Below are 15,015 nucleotides of genomic sequence, written 5' to 3' on the forward strand. Positions count from 1 at the left end.
TGGAAGTTTAGACTAGCTCCTGAAGGTTATGAATGGTCATTTCAGCAAGATGCTCAAATAAGCGACAACCTACGACATACTGTAGACTATTTTCTCTGGGCCGGTTTATTAGCCTCCTTATATGGTTTAGTTAATTTTTGACCACAGATTTAGCTAACAAAACCAGTGAATAGATACATCTGATGTAGACAAATCTAAAACAAGAATTTTGGGACGGAGGGAGTATAAATTATATGGCACAAAAAGAATCATCAAAAACCCATTTCAAGTACAAATCTAACAATATAATTTTTGTGGCATGTACCTTATATTTTACTAGTCAAATCTATTGCCAAAGCTTGTCTTAAAATATGAGAGGACTAATAAATCAGGATGGAAGTAGTTGTCAAGTTGAGATATCACTAGAAAAATTGCCCGTGCATTGCAACGGGGAACACGCTAGTAAAACATTGTCATGGTGTGAAAACATGCATGAAAAAAAATGAAAGGATTATACTCCCTCCGTTCCAAAAAAGTGTCTCAACTTTATACTAAATTTAATACAAAGTTGTACTCCCTCTTTCTCAATTTACAGGGCGTGCGTGTATCCCTAGGTCGTCCATTTGACCAACCTAATACAAGTTATATATTACAAAAAATATACCAATATAAACTTCAAATGTTCTACTTTCAAAAGGTATAATTTTTGTGTTATATAGCTTATATTAGGGTGTTAAAATTGGCAACCTAGGTATACGCGTAGGACTTGTAAACTGTGACGGAGGGAGTACTAAGGTTGAGACACTTATTTTGGGACGGATGGAGTATGTGTTTTTACGTCCTCATTGTATGTGGATTGACGCCTTTTTTTACTATTGTGTACAATGACATGAAAGTGTACATACCATTGCCTAATATCATATCCGCCTTAGGAGTATTGTACATTATATTTTTCATCTATATATCTTCTGTAAGAAGTAAGATCATGGTTCGAATAAAGTTGTTCACGCTACCATTGCTCGTCATATAATCTCAAAATAATATATGCATAATCGGACTCGCCAAGATAAAGACGAGATGTTGTATTTTATGATGTTATGTTTTCTGCACATGCAATGGTAGTTTCCTAGGAAAATAATCTCAGTAAAACAACTGAAATAAAAATGAAGGATATTTTACCGGGATCTGATACGAACGTCAATAAAAATAGACCAGACCACCATCAATTAACACACACACACACATATGGAATTGTGCTCGATTTTTCTCAACGTGGCAAAACAAAAATTCTGCAAATGAATGATAATTGACGAACTATTATTAGGGTTGAAATGCGATTGCTATGTGATTTGAGTATTTCCTCCTAATTTTACTTTTCTGTCGATCATCTGGAAGAAAGACTGCTATATGTTTTAGTGATTTGGTCAAAACTTGAATTCCCTGTTATATATGCAGCACTATATGATTCCCTTAACACCCCTTTTTAAGAGTACATGTGCTAATTTGATAATCTAGATAAAAAATATGCTAATGTTGAAACCAAAATATGCAAAAGAACGTGAATTACAATATATACATTGAAGATAAGTACTAAAAACACAATTTCATAACGGTGCTAGCTGACTTGTATTATTCTTGTAGCATAATACTGCTACTGCTTGCTTGTTCGATTAACTACAGGGTCAGTATTTTGATTTCACTTGAGTAAGTAAGTGAATCTTCTTCTGATGCATGATACCACCTTTTGTGTTCATCATGCACTATGTTTTTTTCCAGTTGTGTATAAACTAAACTGAAGCTATCAGTTAAATGTGAGATCGATCAAAATGGCTAACTAAATGATGCCAATTTATGCATTTGCAAACATCTAGCGTGTTGCAACTAATTTTCTCGGCTCTCTTTTTCTGAGCTGCAGGTTGACTCCCAAACAAAGCAAAGTATAAAAAAATAAAAACAAAAAAGACAAGTATTACAATATATACATTGAAGATAAGTACTAAAAACACAATTCCATAACGGTGGTAGCTGACTTGTATTATTCTTGTAGCATAATACTGCTACTGCTTGCTTGTTTGATTAACTACAGGGTCAGTATTTTGATTTCACTTGAGTAAGTAAGTGAATCTTCTTCTGATGCATGATACCACCTTTTGTGTTCATCATGCACTGTGTTTTTTTCCAGTTGTGTATAAACTAAACTGAAGCTATCAGTTAAATGTGAGATCGATCAAAATGGCTAACTAAATGATGCCAATTTATGCATTTGCAAACATCTAGCGTGTTGCAACTAATTTTCTCGGCTCTCTTTTTCTGAGCTGCAGGTTGACTCCCAAACAAAGCAAAGTATAAAATATACTGCTACTGCTTGCTTGTTTGATTAACTATAGGGTCAGTATTTTGATTTCACTTGAGTAAGTAAGTGAATCTTCTTCTGATGCATGATATAAAAAAATAACTGCAGGTTGACTCCCAAACAAAACAAAGTATAAAAAAAATAAAAACAAAAAAGATAAGTATTACAATATATACATTGAAGATAAGTACTAAAAACACAATTCCATAACGGTGCTAGCTGACTTGTATTATTCTTGTAGCATAATACTGCTACTGCTTGCTTGTTTGATTAATTACAGGGTCAGTATTTTGATTTCACTTGAGTAAGTAAGTGAATCTTTTTCTGATGCATGATACCACCTTTTGTGTTCATCATGCACTGCGTTTTTTTCCAGTTGTGTATAAACTAAACCGAAGCTATCAGTTAAATGTGAGATCGATCAAAATGGCTAACTAAATGATGCCAATTTATGCATTTGCAAACATCTAGCGTGTTGCAACTAATTTTCTCGGCTCTCTTTTTCTGAGCTGCAGGTTGACTCCCAAACAAAGCAAAGTATAAAATATACTGCTACTGCTTGCTTGTTTGATTAACTACAGGGTCAGTATTTTGATTTCACTTGAGTAAGTAAGTGAATCTTCTTCTGATGCATGATATCACCTTTTGTGTTCATCATGCACTGTGTTTTTTTCCAGTTGTGTATAAACTAAACTGAAGCTATCAGTTAAATGTGAGATCGATCAAAATGGCTAACTAAATGATGCCAATTTATGCATTTTTCAAACATCTAGCGTGTTGCAACTAATTTTCTCGGCTCTCTTTTTCTGAGCTGCAGGTTGACTCCCAAAGAAAGCAAAGTATAAAATATACTGCTACTGCTTGCTTGTTTGATTAACTACAGGGTTAGTATTTTGATTTCACTTGAGTAAGTAAGTGAATCTTCTTCTGATGCATGATATCACCTTTTGTGTTCATCATGCACTGTGTTTTTTTCCAGTTGTGTATAAACTAAACTGAAGCTATCATTTAAATGTGAGATCGATCAAAATGGCTAACTAAATGATGCCAATTTATGCATTTTTCAAACATCTAGCGTGTTGCAACTAATTTTCTCGGCTCTCTTTTTCTCGGCTGCAGGTTGACTCCCAAACAAAGCAAAGTATAAAATATACTGCTACTGCTTGCTTGTTTGATTAACTACAGGGTCAGTATTTTGATTTCACTTGAGTAAGTAAGTGAATCTTCTTCTGATGCATGATATCACCTTTTGTGTTCATCATGCACTGTGTTTTTTTCCAGTTGTGTATAAACTAAACTGAAGCTATCAGTTAAATGTGAGATCGATCAAAATGGCTAACTAAATGATGCCAATTTATGCATTTTTCAAACATCTAGCATGTTGCAACTAATTTTCTCGGCTCTCTTTTTCTGAGCTGCAGGTTGACTCCCAAACAAAACAAAGTATAAAATATACTGCTACTGCTTGCTTGTTTGATTAACTACAGGGTCAGTATTTTGATTTCACTTGAGTAAGTAAGTGAATCTTCTTCTGATGCATGATATCACCTTTTGTGTTCATCATGCACTGTGTTTTTTTCCAGTTGTGTGTAAACTAAACTGAAGCTATCAGTTAAATGTGAGATCGATCAAAATGGCTAACTAAATGATGCCAATTTATGCATTTTTCAAACATCTAGCGTGTTGCAACTAATTTTCTCGGCTCTCTTTTTCTGAGCTGCAGGTTGACTCCCAAACAAAGCAAAGTATAAAAAAAATAAAAACAAAAAAGATAGACATAAGAACCAGGGATTGAACCCGGAACTCCCGCTTGCAGCCATGAGGCAAATGCCACTGTGCTACACAGACGCTTTTGGCAGACAAAAGACTTTCACTCGTAATAAATTAAAGCCAGCGGCGACTTGAGAAGGGAAAAAACGAATTTTTTTTTTCACTTACCGGTGGCAAGGGGGTAATTATTAGCAACTACGGGGGTAATTCTTATGACGGACGACAGAAACCCAATTCTCTTTATTATTAGGTAAAGATTGGGTCACCCCCAATTGGAATGTACTTTGGATCACCCTCGATTGGAATGTAGTCATGCGACCTTTATTCCATACGGTGCTATCTTCGGTGTATGTTTTGGTAACTCATACCTTCTGTACGTTAATCTGAGGTTTACATTATGGTGTCGGAATGGTTCCTGAAAACTTTTACACCTTCACCTTCCCTCCCGTTTCCTTCTGGAGTTGTGGTTAATTTTTTGGAGTCCTCGACACCCCCCCCCCCAACCACCACCATTCCTCATTGTGGCACATGGGCCATAGTTGACTCACACAAATGGTCCAAGGCATTCAACAAAACCAATATTCAAAGTGCTAAACTATAAAAATAATATTTATTTTATATATAAAGAGGTAGAAACAGAGATAAAATAACAAATATTTTTGACATCTCATCGATATTACATATGTCAATCATGAAACGAACACACGTCCAATACAAAGATACTGCGTCCACGAGCCCTTTTTGTTAGCCGGTCACGTCACTCTCGTGCGATGGTGACTAGCTGCTTCCCTATGTTGCGCCCTGAGAAGAGCCCGATGAGCGCCGCCGACACGTTTTCGATCCCCTCGGCAACATCCTCAACAACGGTGATCTTCCCTTCCTTGAGGTAACCTGCTATCTCCTCCTCAAACTTGTTGTAGGTGCCGAAGTAGTCTAGGACCATGAATCCCTCCATGCGGATGCGCTTGGCAACAAGGCAGAAGAGGTTAGGGGCACCATTAGGCTGCTCCAGGTTGTACTGCGAAATCATCCCGCATACAGCGATCCGACCATTCATCCTCATGTTGGGCAGCACTGCGGCTAGCATCGCACCACCCACATTTTCAAAGTAGATGTCAATGCCCCGCGGGAAGCATCTGAGAGGAAATATCACGGGGAGGGAACCATGTTTAGCTTTTGTTTCTTTTTTGTGGAAAAGGTTAGTAGCCATTTGTGATCGGAACTTAGAATTTCATAAGGGAAATGGCTTTTAGAACCTCTTTAGTGCGGCGTTGAGGTCCTCTTCCTTCTTGTAGTTGAAAGCGTCGTCAAAGCCAAACTTGGTTTTTAGGAGGTTGACCTGCGGTTACCATAAAGACAAAGAATTTTCTCATACTTTCACCTTTCAAATTTGAATTGTGGGGCTCCTCCATAATACTTTCGCATTCCTCTACATAATATTAAAATCATAGAAGATAAATTGAGAATAACTTGGTTACTTGCAGGCTAGATTTCTGACTTTAGGAGGTAGGATGGCTCTACTTGGAACTTGCATGAGTAATGTTCCCAACTACATGCTTTCCATCATTTCAATCCATGATGGAGTGATTACAATGATTAACTTCTTTAGGGCTAGGGTTCTTTGGCAAGAGGACAAGAAAGGTAAATATAACACCTTGCCAATTGGCCAAAGGTTACTATAAAATGGTTATGATTGAAAATGTGCATACATGTTGACTTTCTTCTTAGTGGAATGCTTGAATATAATTCACTAGTAGAAATAACTAGTATTACGATCCCAATGTTAAACCATGAAACCATTATAAAAGCCGTCACATTAATTTCATACCATTACGGAGTACTCCCTCCGTAAAGAAATAACTAGTATAGTGATCTAAACAAGCTTATATTTCTTTAGAGAGGGAGCATATTTTAGGTTAGTTAAAAGTTATTCAACCAATTCATCATTCAATTGCGGGAGTGAACTATTAGACAATTTCAGTGATACAAAGCAGGTGAAAAAAATGAGTATGCGGAAAAAAGGAAAACCTTCTCATCGGAACCAGCACTGCCAACCACATAGCAGCCAGTGATCTTGGCAAGCTGTCCAACAAGCTGCCCGACGGCGCCCGATGCTGATGAGACGAAAACGTAGTCGCCTTTCTTAGGTTTTGATACGTCGAAAAACCCAGCATATGCAGTAAGTCCAGGCATTCCTGCATTAGCAAAGTTCTTGAAATTTTAGTAAAGAAATAAATAGGTATTTACCAGTTTTAAAACTTCGCTAAAGGAAGTAAATCGCATGAATATACGAAGACATCAAGCTTAGATCATACCAATTCCCTTTTTTTGAGGGGTGAAGAGCCTAAATCATAGCGCTGATGAGCTTGATGTCTTATTCTTTTTCTACATATAATTTAGCCATCCATTTTGATTTGTGGCTATGAAATCCATGGTATGATTCCTTGAAGGAAGGTGCATGCATGAATCTCTGGACATTATCTTAGAGTTCTGACTAGTATATTCCCTTTCTGTTCTATTTCTTTATTCTGATTTTTGTCCTCATTAACTAACTAGCGTAACTTATACATGCTTCCAAAACTTGGGAAAGTTCATTCGTAGTTTCTATATATAAGTTGTTTCATGTAAAACAAATAGTCAAGAACACCAATTAAACATCACCACAAAGACAAAAATGAACAAATAACAAACAAGGGTGCCATATGTGGGAGTCAGGAGAAATGAACTCTTTCAATTCTGGTTTGCGAATCGAAATGCCTTGGCAGATCTTTACAAGTGCGCAGGTAGTACAAAAGTTATGCTGTACAAGAAGTACATGAAGCAAAAAGGGACCGGCTAGAAACCAGTTGACTGAAGATGTAATTTCGGCCAGTTGACTGGTTTAGCCATCCGATGGAGAATGGACGTCTAGATGAGGCATCTTGAACCTCCAGTCATTGTCTTCTTTCTTTGAACCACTGAGCCACCGCCGGCCTAACCGCCTACTTCTGCCGCCCGTGGCCAGCGGCCCTCCCGCGACTACCTCGCCGCCCCACACTCCCCTCAATCTCCCACATTGCCAAGCCTTGCCGCCGCCCAAGGCATTACCTCTAACCCGGCATACCTCCAATTCCGACACTGGCGAACCTACACCCTCGGCCCCGCCACTCCTAAGATAGACAAGGAGGATGCTGCTTCCCCTGCACCCGCTGCACCCCTAAGATAGACGAGAAGGTACTTCGCCACGGCTGCTGCTGCCTCCGTGCTCCTTCGCGGCTGATGCTTCCTCTCCACCGAATCAACTGACCCAAATTCAAATTTCAGGCGACTGACCTGTAGGAAAAAAGGTCTTGGGAAGATCGCAGCTATGTACCCTAGCCTTTTATTTCTTCCAAAACTGCTTGTGCCGTGGGGTGAGATGCGTATCGCTTTCCTCGAATATGCACGAGTGTGCATATCATACTTTATAGAGGGGGGGGGGGGGTAGAGAACCCCAAAGGTCTACAATTGGTATTACAACACCTTGAGCCTTAGCTCCAACTCCCACTCACACATTCCTTGTACAGACTAATCACGTCTCGCCCACCTTTGAAGCTCCACCGCTATGCCGCTCCAATCTCCTTTGAGCAATCCCGCTTGATGCCAAGCATTTCCTTCTGCCAAGATTTTCCGTATTACTCCGTCTAATGAGGGTGAGGCTCTGTCGAAAACAATAGCATTTCTATGTTTTCATAGCTCCCAAAGTACCAGGATCATCATGGCCCGTACGCTCTTCGGTTTTGTCTCACACCAAGTGTTCAGTGAGCCATTCAGTTACAGTGTCCATTGTGGCTTGCTAATTACCGTGCAAATCGTCCTCCATACCGTCCGCGTGAAAACACACATGAGCTCAATATGATTTAGCGTCTCCTCCTCTTGATCGCAGAATGGGCATGCATCATTGTGCGGCAAGCCTCGACGTGCTAGTCGATCCACTGTCCAGCACCAATTTTTCAAGGCCAACCACATGAAGAACCGGCAGCGCAAAGGGGCCTTTGACTAACACGTGAATTGTGCCATCGTCTCCACTTCCTTAGCCGCAAATAGAGCGGCGTAAGCAGATCTGACCCAAAACTGTCATTTGCCTCCCATGCCCAAGATAGGACATCTTCAGTGTCCTCCTGAAGTGTGATTTCCTGAAGTCTATGCCACAAATCAAGGTACTGCATGAGAGCTTTGAAGCTCAAGTTTGGCTTTACGTCCAAGGCCCACGTGCCTGCGTGAAGCGCATCCTTAAGTAACTTGCCGTCCCTCACACGCGGGCTGACAACCTCATAGATTAGAGGTGCAACCTCCACAATCCGGGCCCCATCCAGCCAATGGTCCTCCCAAAAGAGGATGCGGCTTCCATTTCCAATTTCGGCCTTAGTAGCAGCAGAGAATATGGCCATCGATGCTTTAGAGCCGGGATGTTGAATTCATGCCAAGGCCTCGGCCGATCCACTCTCTGTAACCATGCCCATCTGGCCTGCAAGGCCACGTTCAATCTAGCAAGGTTTGGGATGCCCAAGCCATCCGCCCACTTGGGCATGCAGACTCTATCCCAAGCGACGGAGCAGTTCCCTCCATTGGCCTGGGCCTTGCCGCACCACATAAAACCTCGGACGATCTTATTCATGGCATGTATAGTCTTCATGGGTAGTGCCAGGGCTAGCATGGCATGGATAGGTAACGAACAGAGAACCGAAAGGACCAAAATGAGTCTTCCACTCTTCGGGAGGGTAGCCGCCTTCCATGTTGGTAGGCATTGTGCTAGTCACTCCACCAAGTATTGTAGCTGAGCCGCAGAGGGTTTTTTGAGACAGAGAGGGAGGCCCAGGTATCTACAAGGGAAGGCCCCAATTTGGCAACCCATATTGGTCGCCGTTAGCTGTTTCTGCTCCTCTGAGCAGCAGATCAGAATGGCTGCCGTTTTGTTGAGGTTCACGTGGAGACCAGACACAGAGCAAAATAGTTCCAGAATGCGTACACAAGCGCTCAGATCCGATGTGTCTGGCTTCAGGAAGACAATCACATCATCTGCAAAAACGGGCATCCTTTGTTTGATTCCCTCCCGCGCGAGGGGGCTAGGACCTTCATATCCACGGCCAGCTTGAATAGCTTCTGTAATGGCTCCATGATGATGATAAAAAGCATGGGAGAGAGGGGGCTGCCCTGTCAAAGACCCTTGCAGCTGTGGATTAGGACGCTCGGTGTTCCATTTACCATGATGCGGGTTGAGGAAGTGGCCAGGAGCCCCGCCATCTAGTTCGTCCATGTTCTACCGAAGCCCATCCCCTGAAGCACCTCAAGTAGGAACGGCCATTGGACAGTGTCGAAGGACTTTGAAATATCCAACTTTAGCATGATGGTAGGGTGTTTGAGTGCATGGAGACGCCTTGCCATGCTCTGGACAAGCATGGAATTATCATGTAGTGCTCTCCCCTTGACAAAAGTGCTCTGGTGGGGGACGATCAAGCTTACGGGTCTGAAGTCCCGCAATTGCTCTGCGGCATCTTCTTTTAGCAAAAGAGTAACCAATGCCTTATTGATGGAGGCCAAACCCCTCACATCTCCGCGGTGGAACATCAAGAAAGCCGTCAATAGATCATCCTTAATGATGGGCCAGCATGATACAAAGAACCTTGTTGTGAATCCATCCGGACCCGGGAGCTTCGTCGAGTGGCATGGACTTAATTGTATGCAGAATTTCCTCCTCTGAGAATGGCCCTTCCAGTCCACTTAGATCCCGTACAGGAAGACCAAGAGCATCCAGGTTAAGACGGAATTGGCGTGGAGATGTCGCACCCAAAAGCATGTTATAGTAGTTGTCCAATGGACGCAATGTTCTCTTGGCCAGTAATGTGCTCACTATTGTGCGTCAAGGACATCAACACATTCTTCCTCTGCCGATGCCGTGCATGTTGGTGGAAGAATCTGGTATTAGCATCTCCATCCTTAAGGTGAAGAAGTCAGGATTTTTGTCTTGCAATCGTTTGTTCGAGCGACGAGAGCCCAAGAAGCTTCCTCTTCAACGTGCGCCTGAGCTCGATCTCTGCCGCACTGAGGGGCCTAGAATCCATTGCCACATCCAGCCGGAGTATGATTTCATGGGCAATTGCGATTTGGAGGCGAAGGTTCCCAATCCACTTTGAGCTCCATGCTTGTAGGTGACAGGCCGTGGCCCTGAGTTTGTCGTTGAGAGTTAAGTAAGGATTGTCAGTCGATGGTGTAGAGCTCCACGCCTCTTGCACAATCTCTTCCCGAAGTGAAGGTCCGCATGCAAGTCCAGAAGAAACGAGCAACATGATCCGAGATAGCAGATCCAAGGGCGGCGAGAAGAGAGGAGGTGTATGCATCTTCCCATGAGTTCATAGAAAAGACGTGATCAATCTTCTCCAGGGTCGCCAGTTCTCTCTCGTTCGACCAGGTATATCTTCTCCCGTTCAGGTATATTTCCTTCAGTTCCATCCTGTTTAACTTGGACCGGAACCTAGATAGCATCCTCCTGTTGATGGCATCATTGCTCTTATCTTCGGGGTTTACCAAGAGGTTGAAGTCCCCGGCCACCAACCACGGTCCTGCTAGTAGCTCTGGAACCTCCAGTGACTCCTGCATGAATTCTATCTTGGCCACCTCTAGGTTAGGTCCGTAAACACCAGTAAACCACCATGGATCGCCACCAGTGGGTGTAACCAGTATCGCTAAAAATCCTCATGTTTTGCTGCGTCCATATTCTCCGATGCGCGAAGATCACCATAGTATGATATCTCCCATAGTATCGAAGTCTTTGTCCATATTCTCTAGTGAGCGGCATTCCTTATCCCCTTACACGATACACGGAACCCCAACCGCTCGAATCTCCTCCGATCTGGCAATGGCCCCGACGGCTGCAGAGTGGTTCATCCTGTACGACATCCCGAGGGTGGTGGCCAAGGAGGAAAACAATCATAGCATATTCGAGAAATCCACCAACATGTCCTTCACCTTCGAGAAAGCTCCGCTCCGCTCCCCTCCCATGTAACCGTCGTGAGTAACATTGACATGTCCGCCAACAGCACGCTACACTACCCCTCCATCGTAGCGGTCGGTAGCTGCGGTGTCATTCTCCTCTGCGGTTGCACCACGATCGGGATCTCCTACTACCTATGCAACCCATGGATCCGCAAGATGCTGGGCATCCTCCCTCGCAACGACGGCATCATGTGCCCCCACTCCGTCGGCCTCATCCGCCATCGCGGTGACAACCATCTCATCATTGCAGAGCTCAACCCCGTGGCGCCTCGAAGATCGTGGCCGTGTCACACTCCTCTGCATGGAGGACATGTACGACTGGGACGAAAAGAGGTGCTAGTGCTCCAATATCGTGGATGCGATAGTGTGGTGCGGCGACGACGTCCTCTCCCACGAAGGGCTCCTCTGGTGGATTGAGTACTGTATCCCCGCCTGCGACCCCTTCGCCGACAAGCCCAAGATTTACCAAATCATGGGGCTGTTTGGTTTGTGACTAAGTTTTTCAAAGGTTGCCACACCTAAGGTTATGCAAGTTTAACCAACTTAGGTTAGTGCTTGGTTCAAGCCACAACTTATGTAAGCCACACTAGGGCCCCACATGACATACACACAAAAATGTGGCAAGATTCTCTTAGGCTTGGCAACTTGTGGCTCTCATTTTGTTAAACTAACCTTAGATAATCTTAACAAAAATGTGTGATAAAGTGTGGCAATGCAAGGCCTAGAACCAAACAGTCCCGTGCTTCCGCATGTCCTCGACGAGCTGCCATTCGCTTGGACCCCGTCAATGGTGACGTACACCGTTGCTTGAGGGTGAGCGGCGGCCGACTGCGATCCGTTCAGATCCATGGCACATGTGACAAGCCGGAGGTCAGCATGTGGACGATGTCCTCCAACGACCCGTCTGACGCGACATGGACAAGCAGGCCCAAGCTCCCCTTGGACAAGGTTTGGGACGACCAGACCTACAGGGATGCAGGGCTGCGTGAGAGGGTCATCCCCGCTGTGGTGCTGGTCCACCCCATGCATGAACACCAACAAGGTCTACTTCTTCTTGGACGGGCACATCTTCGCCATCGACCTGACAAAGAGCAAGGTTGTGGACTGCAAGGAGTTCAACATTTCATGGCCGCCGCACAAAACCTGCTCCTCTCGCCTGGTCCATGCTTGGTAGTTGCCGGTGAAGCTCACCAAAATAGTTCTGAGTCTGGGCCTAATTGGTATCATGTTAAGGAGATTGAATTCGTGAGTCGATGGAACTCGGTGGAAGATTTCCACAACAAAGCTGCCATGATCAGGTGAGCCTATTTTTTCATATGTATGTGGTTCGATCCTTGTTGCATGATATGTTTGCTTTACAAAAGACTGCCCCTTTTCATCATATGTTTCAGTTCTTAATGGATGCAATCTTGTTTCAGTTGATCCAGGTCACTTTTCGAACAACATGTCAGTGGTATGTAGAACATGTAAGCTCTCGCTATTGTTTCATTCAGTGTTTTGGGTGTGGCATGTTAATTAATTAATTGGACATGTTAGCTTGTGCCAAAATTCTGGTTTGTCAACCAGATATAGTCAACGAAAAAAGCAAAAGCAAGTACGTGCTTCATTTGATGAAAAACGGAAATATAAGATTAAATATGGCACTTTGCTTCTGGCAAAAAAGAATGTACTCACCAAGAACACCCGTGTAGTACGACAGAGGTAGTTCAGGATGGTTGATCTTGAAAAGAGACTCTGGATCCGTGATCAAAGTGTATTCTTCACATCCGCTCATGCCCCAAACAAGATCACCTGACTTGAAATTCGGGTGCCCGGATGCTACCACCCTGCCTACTGAAAAAGTAGCCAAAACCTGGAATAATCATACTCGGTGAGGCATTGGAATTTCAGAGAATCTGATTGCAGTGATGAACAGAACACAATAGTCTTCATGGCTTCGTTTTCTAGTAAAAGAAAAGCACTAGTTCATACTTGACATGACAATAGAGTAAACTACAAGTTACATCCGTAAATAACATGGTGTTGAGTGTCAACTGTGAGTAGGATGAACAATAAAATTTAATTGATTACTATCATTTGCCTTTGTCTATATATTAGACAAAAGGAACATTTGCACAACTTGTGCATACACCACTAAAGGCCACAAAAGTTTGAGATCATATGTCTATTATAACTCTATCTGACTGAAAAATAGATGGCCAAGAATATTTCTTCTATGATTAAGACAGGTATTTTTATGAAATTAAAAAATAGTAGATAGATACTCCTTCCAATTCACAATAAGTCATGTTCTAAGTATCTTCGGTAAAAAGAAACTCCTTGAAGTATTTTTTTTGAGGAAATATAACATACAATGTTTCATTGAATTAAGAGAGTTGGAATGTACAAGGGTTTAACTGGGCATAGCCCATGGAGAAGTAAGAAACAAACCTAGACTAGGATGAATTATTAAGAGAGTTGGAACGTACAAGGGTTTAGCTGGGCATAGCCAACAGAGAAGAAAGAACAACTCCAGACTATGGTGGTTGCTAGTCTATCAAAGCAAGTACAGGTCCAGGGATCTGTTTGGGAGGCTTAGTTGGAGTAGCAGAAGGTGATGCATGAGGCAGATCACAGCCCCCCTCGAGGCGAGCACCTCATCGTAAGCTAGCTTGAACGTCGTAGCTGGTGGTTTGGCAATGTTATTGAAGATCTTTGCATTCTTTTCAGTCTAGAGGAACCACTAGAGCAAGATGCAACTAGTGTTCCAGTGCTTGTGAAGCTTTTACTTTTTAAAGAGCATGTGGAGACACATAGATACAATGGCTACTTTCGCAAGGCAGCCTCAAGCAGTGCAAAACATGTTGCGGCCAGTGATCAAGTGCCTAGAAGTATTATCCTTGGGCTAACAGGTGAATCGTAATCTCAAGATGAAAGTGGCAGATGGAGCACACTGGGTTGTGTAGCCATCCCCTCGGTGCTAGCCTGTTGGCGGTCAGACATTTGCCCTAGATCACAATCAAGGCGTGGTGCTTCAGCTTTGGTGGCACATGGGCAGAGAAGTGTGCATCAATCGATGCAGAGGCTAGGGTTTATCCTTCTTTTTGAAGAAAGATGAGGCCATTAAGCTCAGAGCATATGGACCCTCAAATTGGATCAAATAGACAAATTTCGTCGAATAAAAGCCACCTTTAGTCTATTTCTAGGTGATTCGATCTTTGGAATCGTTTAGGTGCACACTGTTCAGACATTTTAGAGTCACATGTAGTTTTTTTTGCGGGACGAGTCGCATGTAGTTGGAGAGGACAACAACATGAAGGAAAGGCTTGATTGCGGCAATCTGCTTTCTGTTGGTTAGAGCTTGAGAGACGAGCATTGCCAACAATAGCTATCTAAAAACAGATACTTGAAATCATCCGTTGACACACAACCATTAAGCCAATGATCGTACCAAAAGGAAGTGGAGCGACCATTACCGTTACAGGTGGAAGATCGGAGGATGCTCTTCGTGAGAGGATCGGTCGACAGATGTAGGCTGAATGATGGTTTTTCACGGTTCTCCCAATTGAGTAACAGCCAGCGGACGCAAATCACTCTATTGTGAATCTCAAAATTGGGGATGCCGAGGCCTCTGAGTGGCTTGGGCGAGAAAACTTACCTCCAACTAACCAGACAATTGCCACCATTATCTTTGTTCGAGCAGGTTCAATGAAAATCATAGCATTGGTCATCTACTTGGGGTGGTATAGAACTAGCATCTGTAATGTGGGGACGACTGAGAGTACATGCTTGACCAGCGTGGCTCTTGTATCAGATAATATGAATTGGGCAATCCATCCAACAATATTCTTTGCTAGCTTGTCCAAAAATGGTTGGAAATCAATATTCTTAGCCTAGTAAAGGCTTGAGGCATACCTAAATAT

General features: G+C 43.0%; 1 protein-coding gene across 2 annotated transcripts in view; it reads right to left on the minus strand.

Moving 5' to 3' along the window:
- Window positions 1-4,693: 4,693 nt before the first annotated feature.
- The window catches only part of LOC123110792 (2-alkenal reductase (NADP(+)-dependent)), a 33,816-nt gene continuing 23,494 nt past the window's right edge, over window positions 4,694-15,015 (minus strand). For both annotated transcript variants that reach the window (XM_044531398.1, XM_044531399.1), the window contains exons 2-5: window positions 12,788-12,965; window positions 6,131-6,297; window positions 5,359-5,441; window positions 4,694-5,238 (exon numbers count right to left, since the gene is read on the minus strand). In XM_044531398.1, coding sequence (XP_044387333.1) covers window positions 4,860-5,238; window positions 5,359-5,441; window positions 6,131-6,297; window positions 12,788-12,965 — 807 coding nt within the window. In that variant the 3' untranslated portion in view covers window positions 4,694-4,859. The remainder of the gene's footprint in view (window positions 5,239-5,358; window positions 5,442-6,130; window positions 6,298-12,787; window positions 12,966-15,015) is intronic.

The sequence above is a fragment of the Triticum aestivum genome, chromosome 5B, assembly GCF_018294505.1.
Source record: "Triticum aestivum cultivar Chinese Spring chromosome 5B, IWGSC CS RefSeq v2.1, whole genome shotgun sequence".
NCBI lineage: Eukaryota > Viridiplantae > Streptophyta > Magnoliopsida > Poales > Poaceae > Triticum > Triticum aestivum.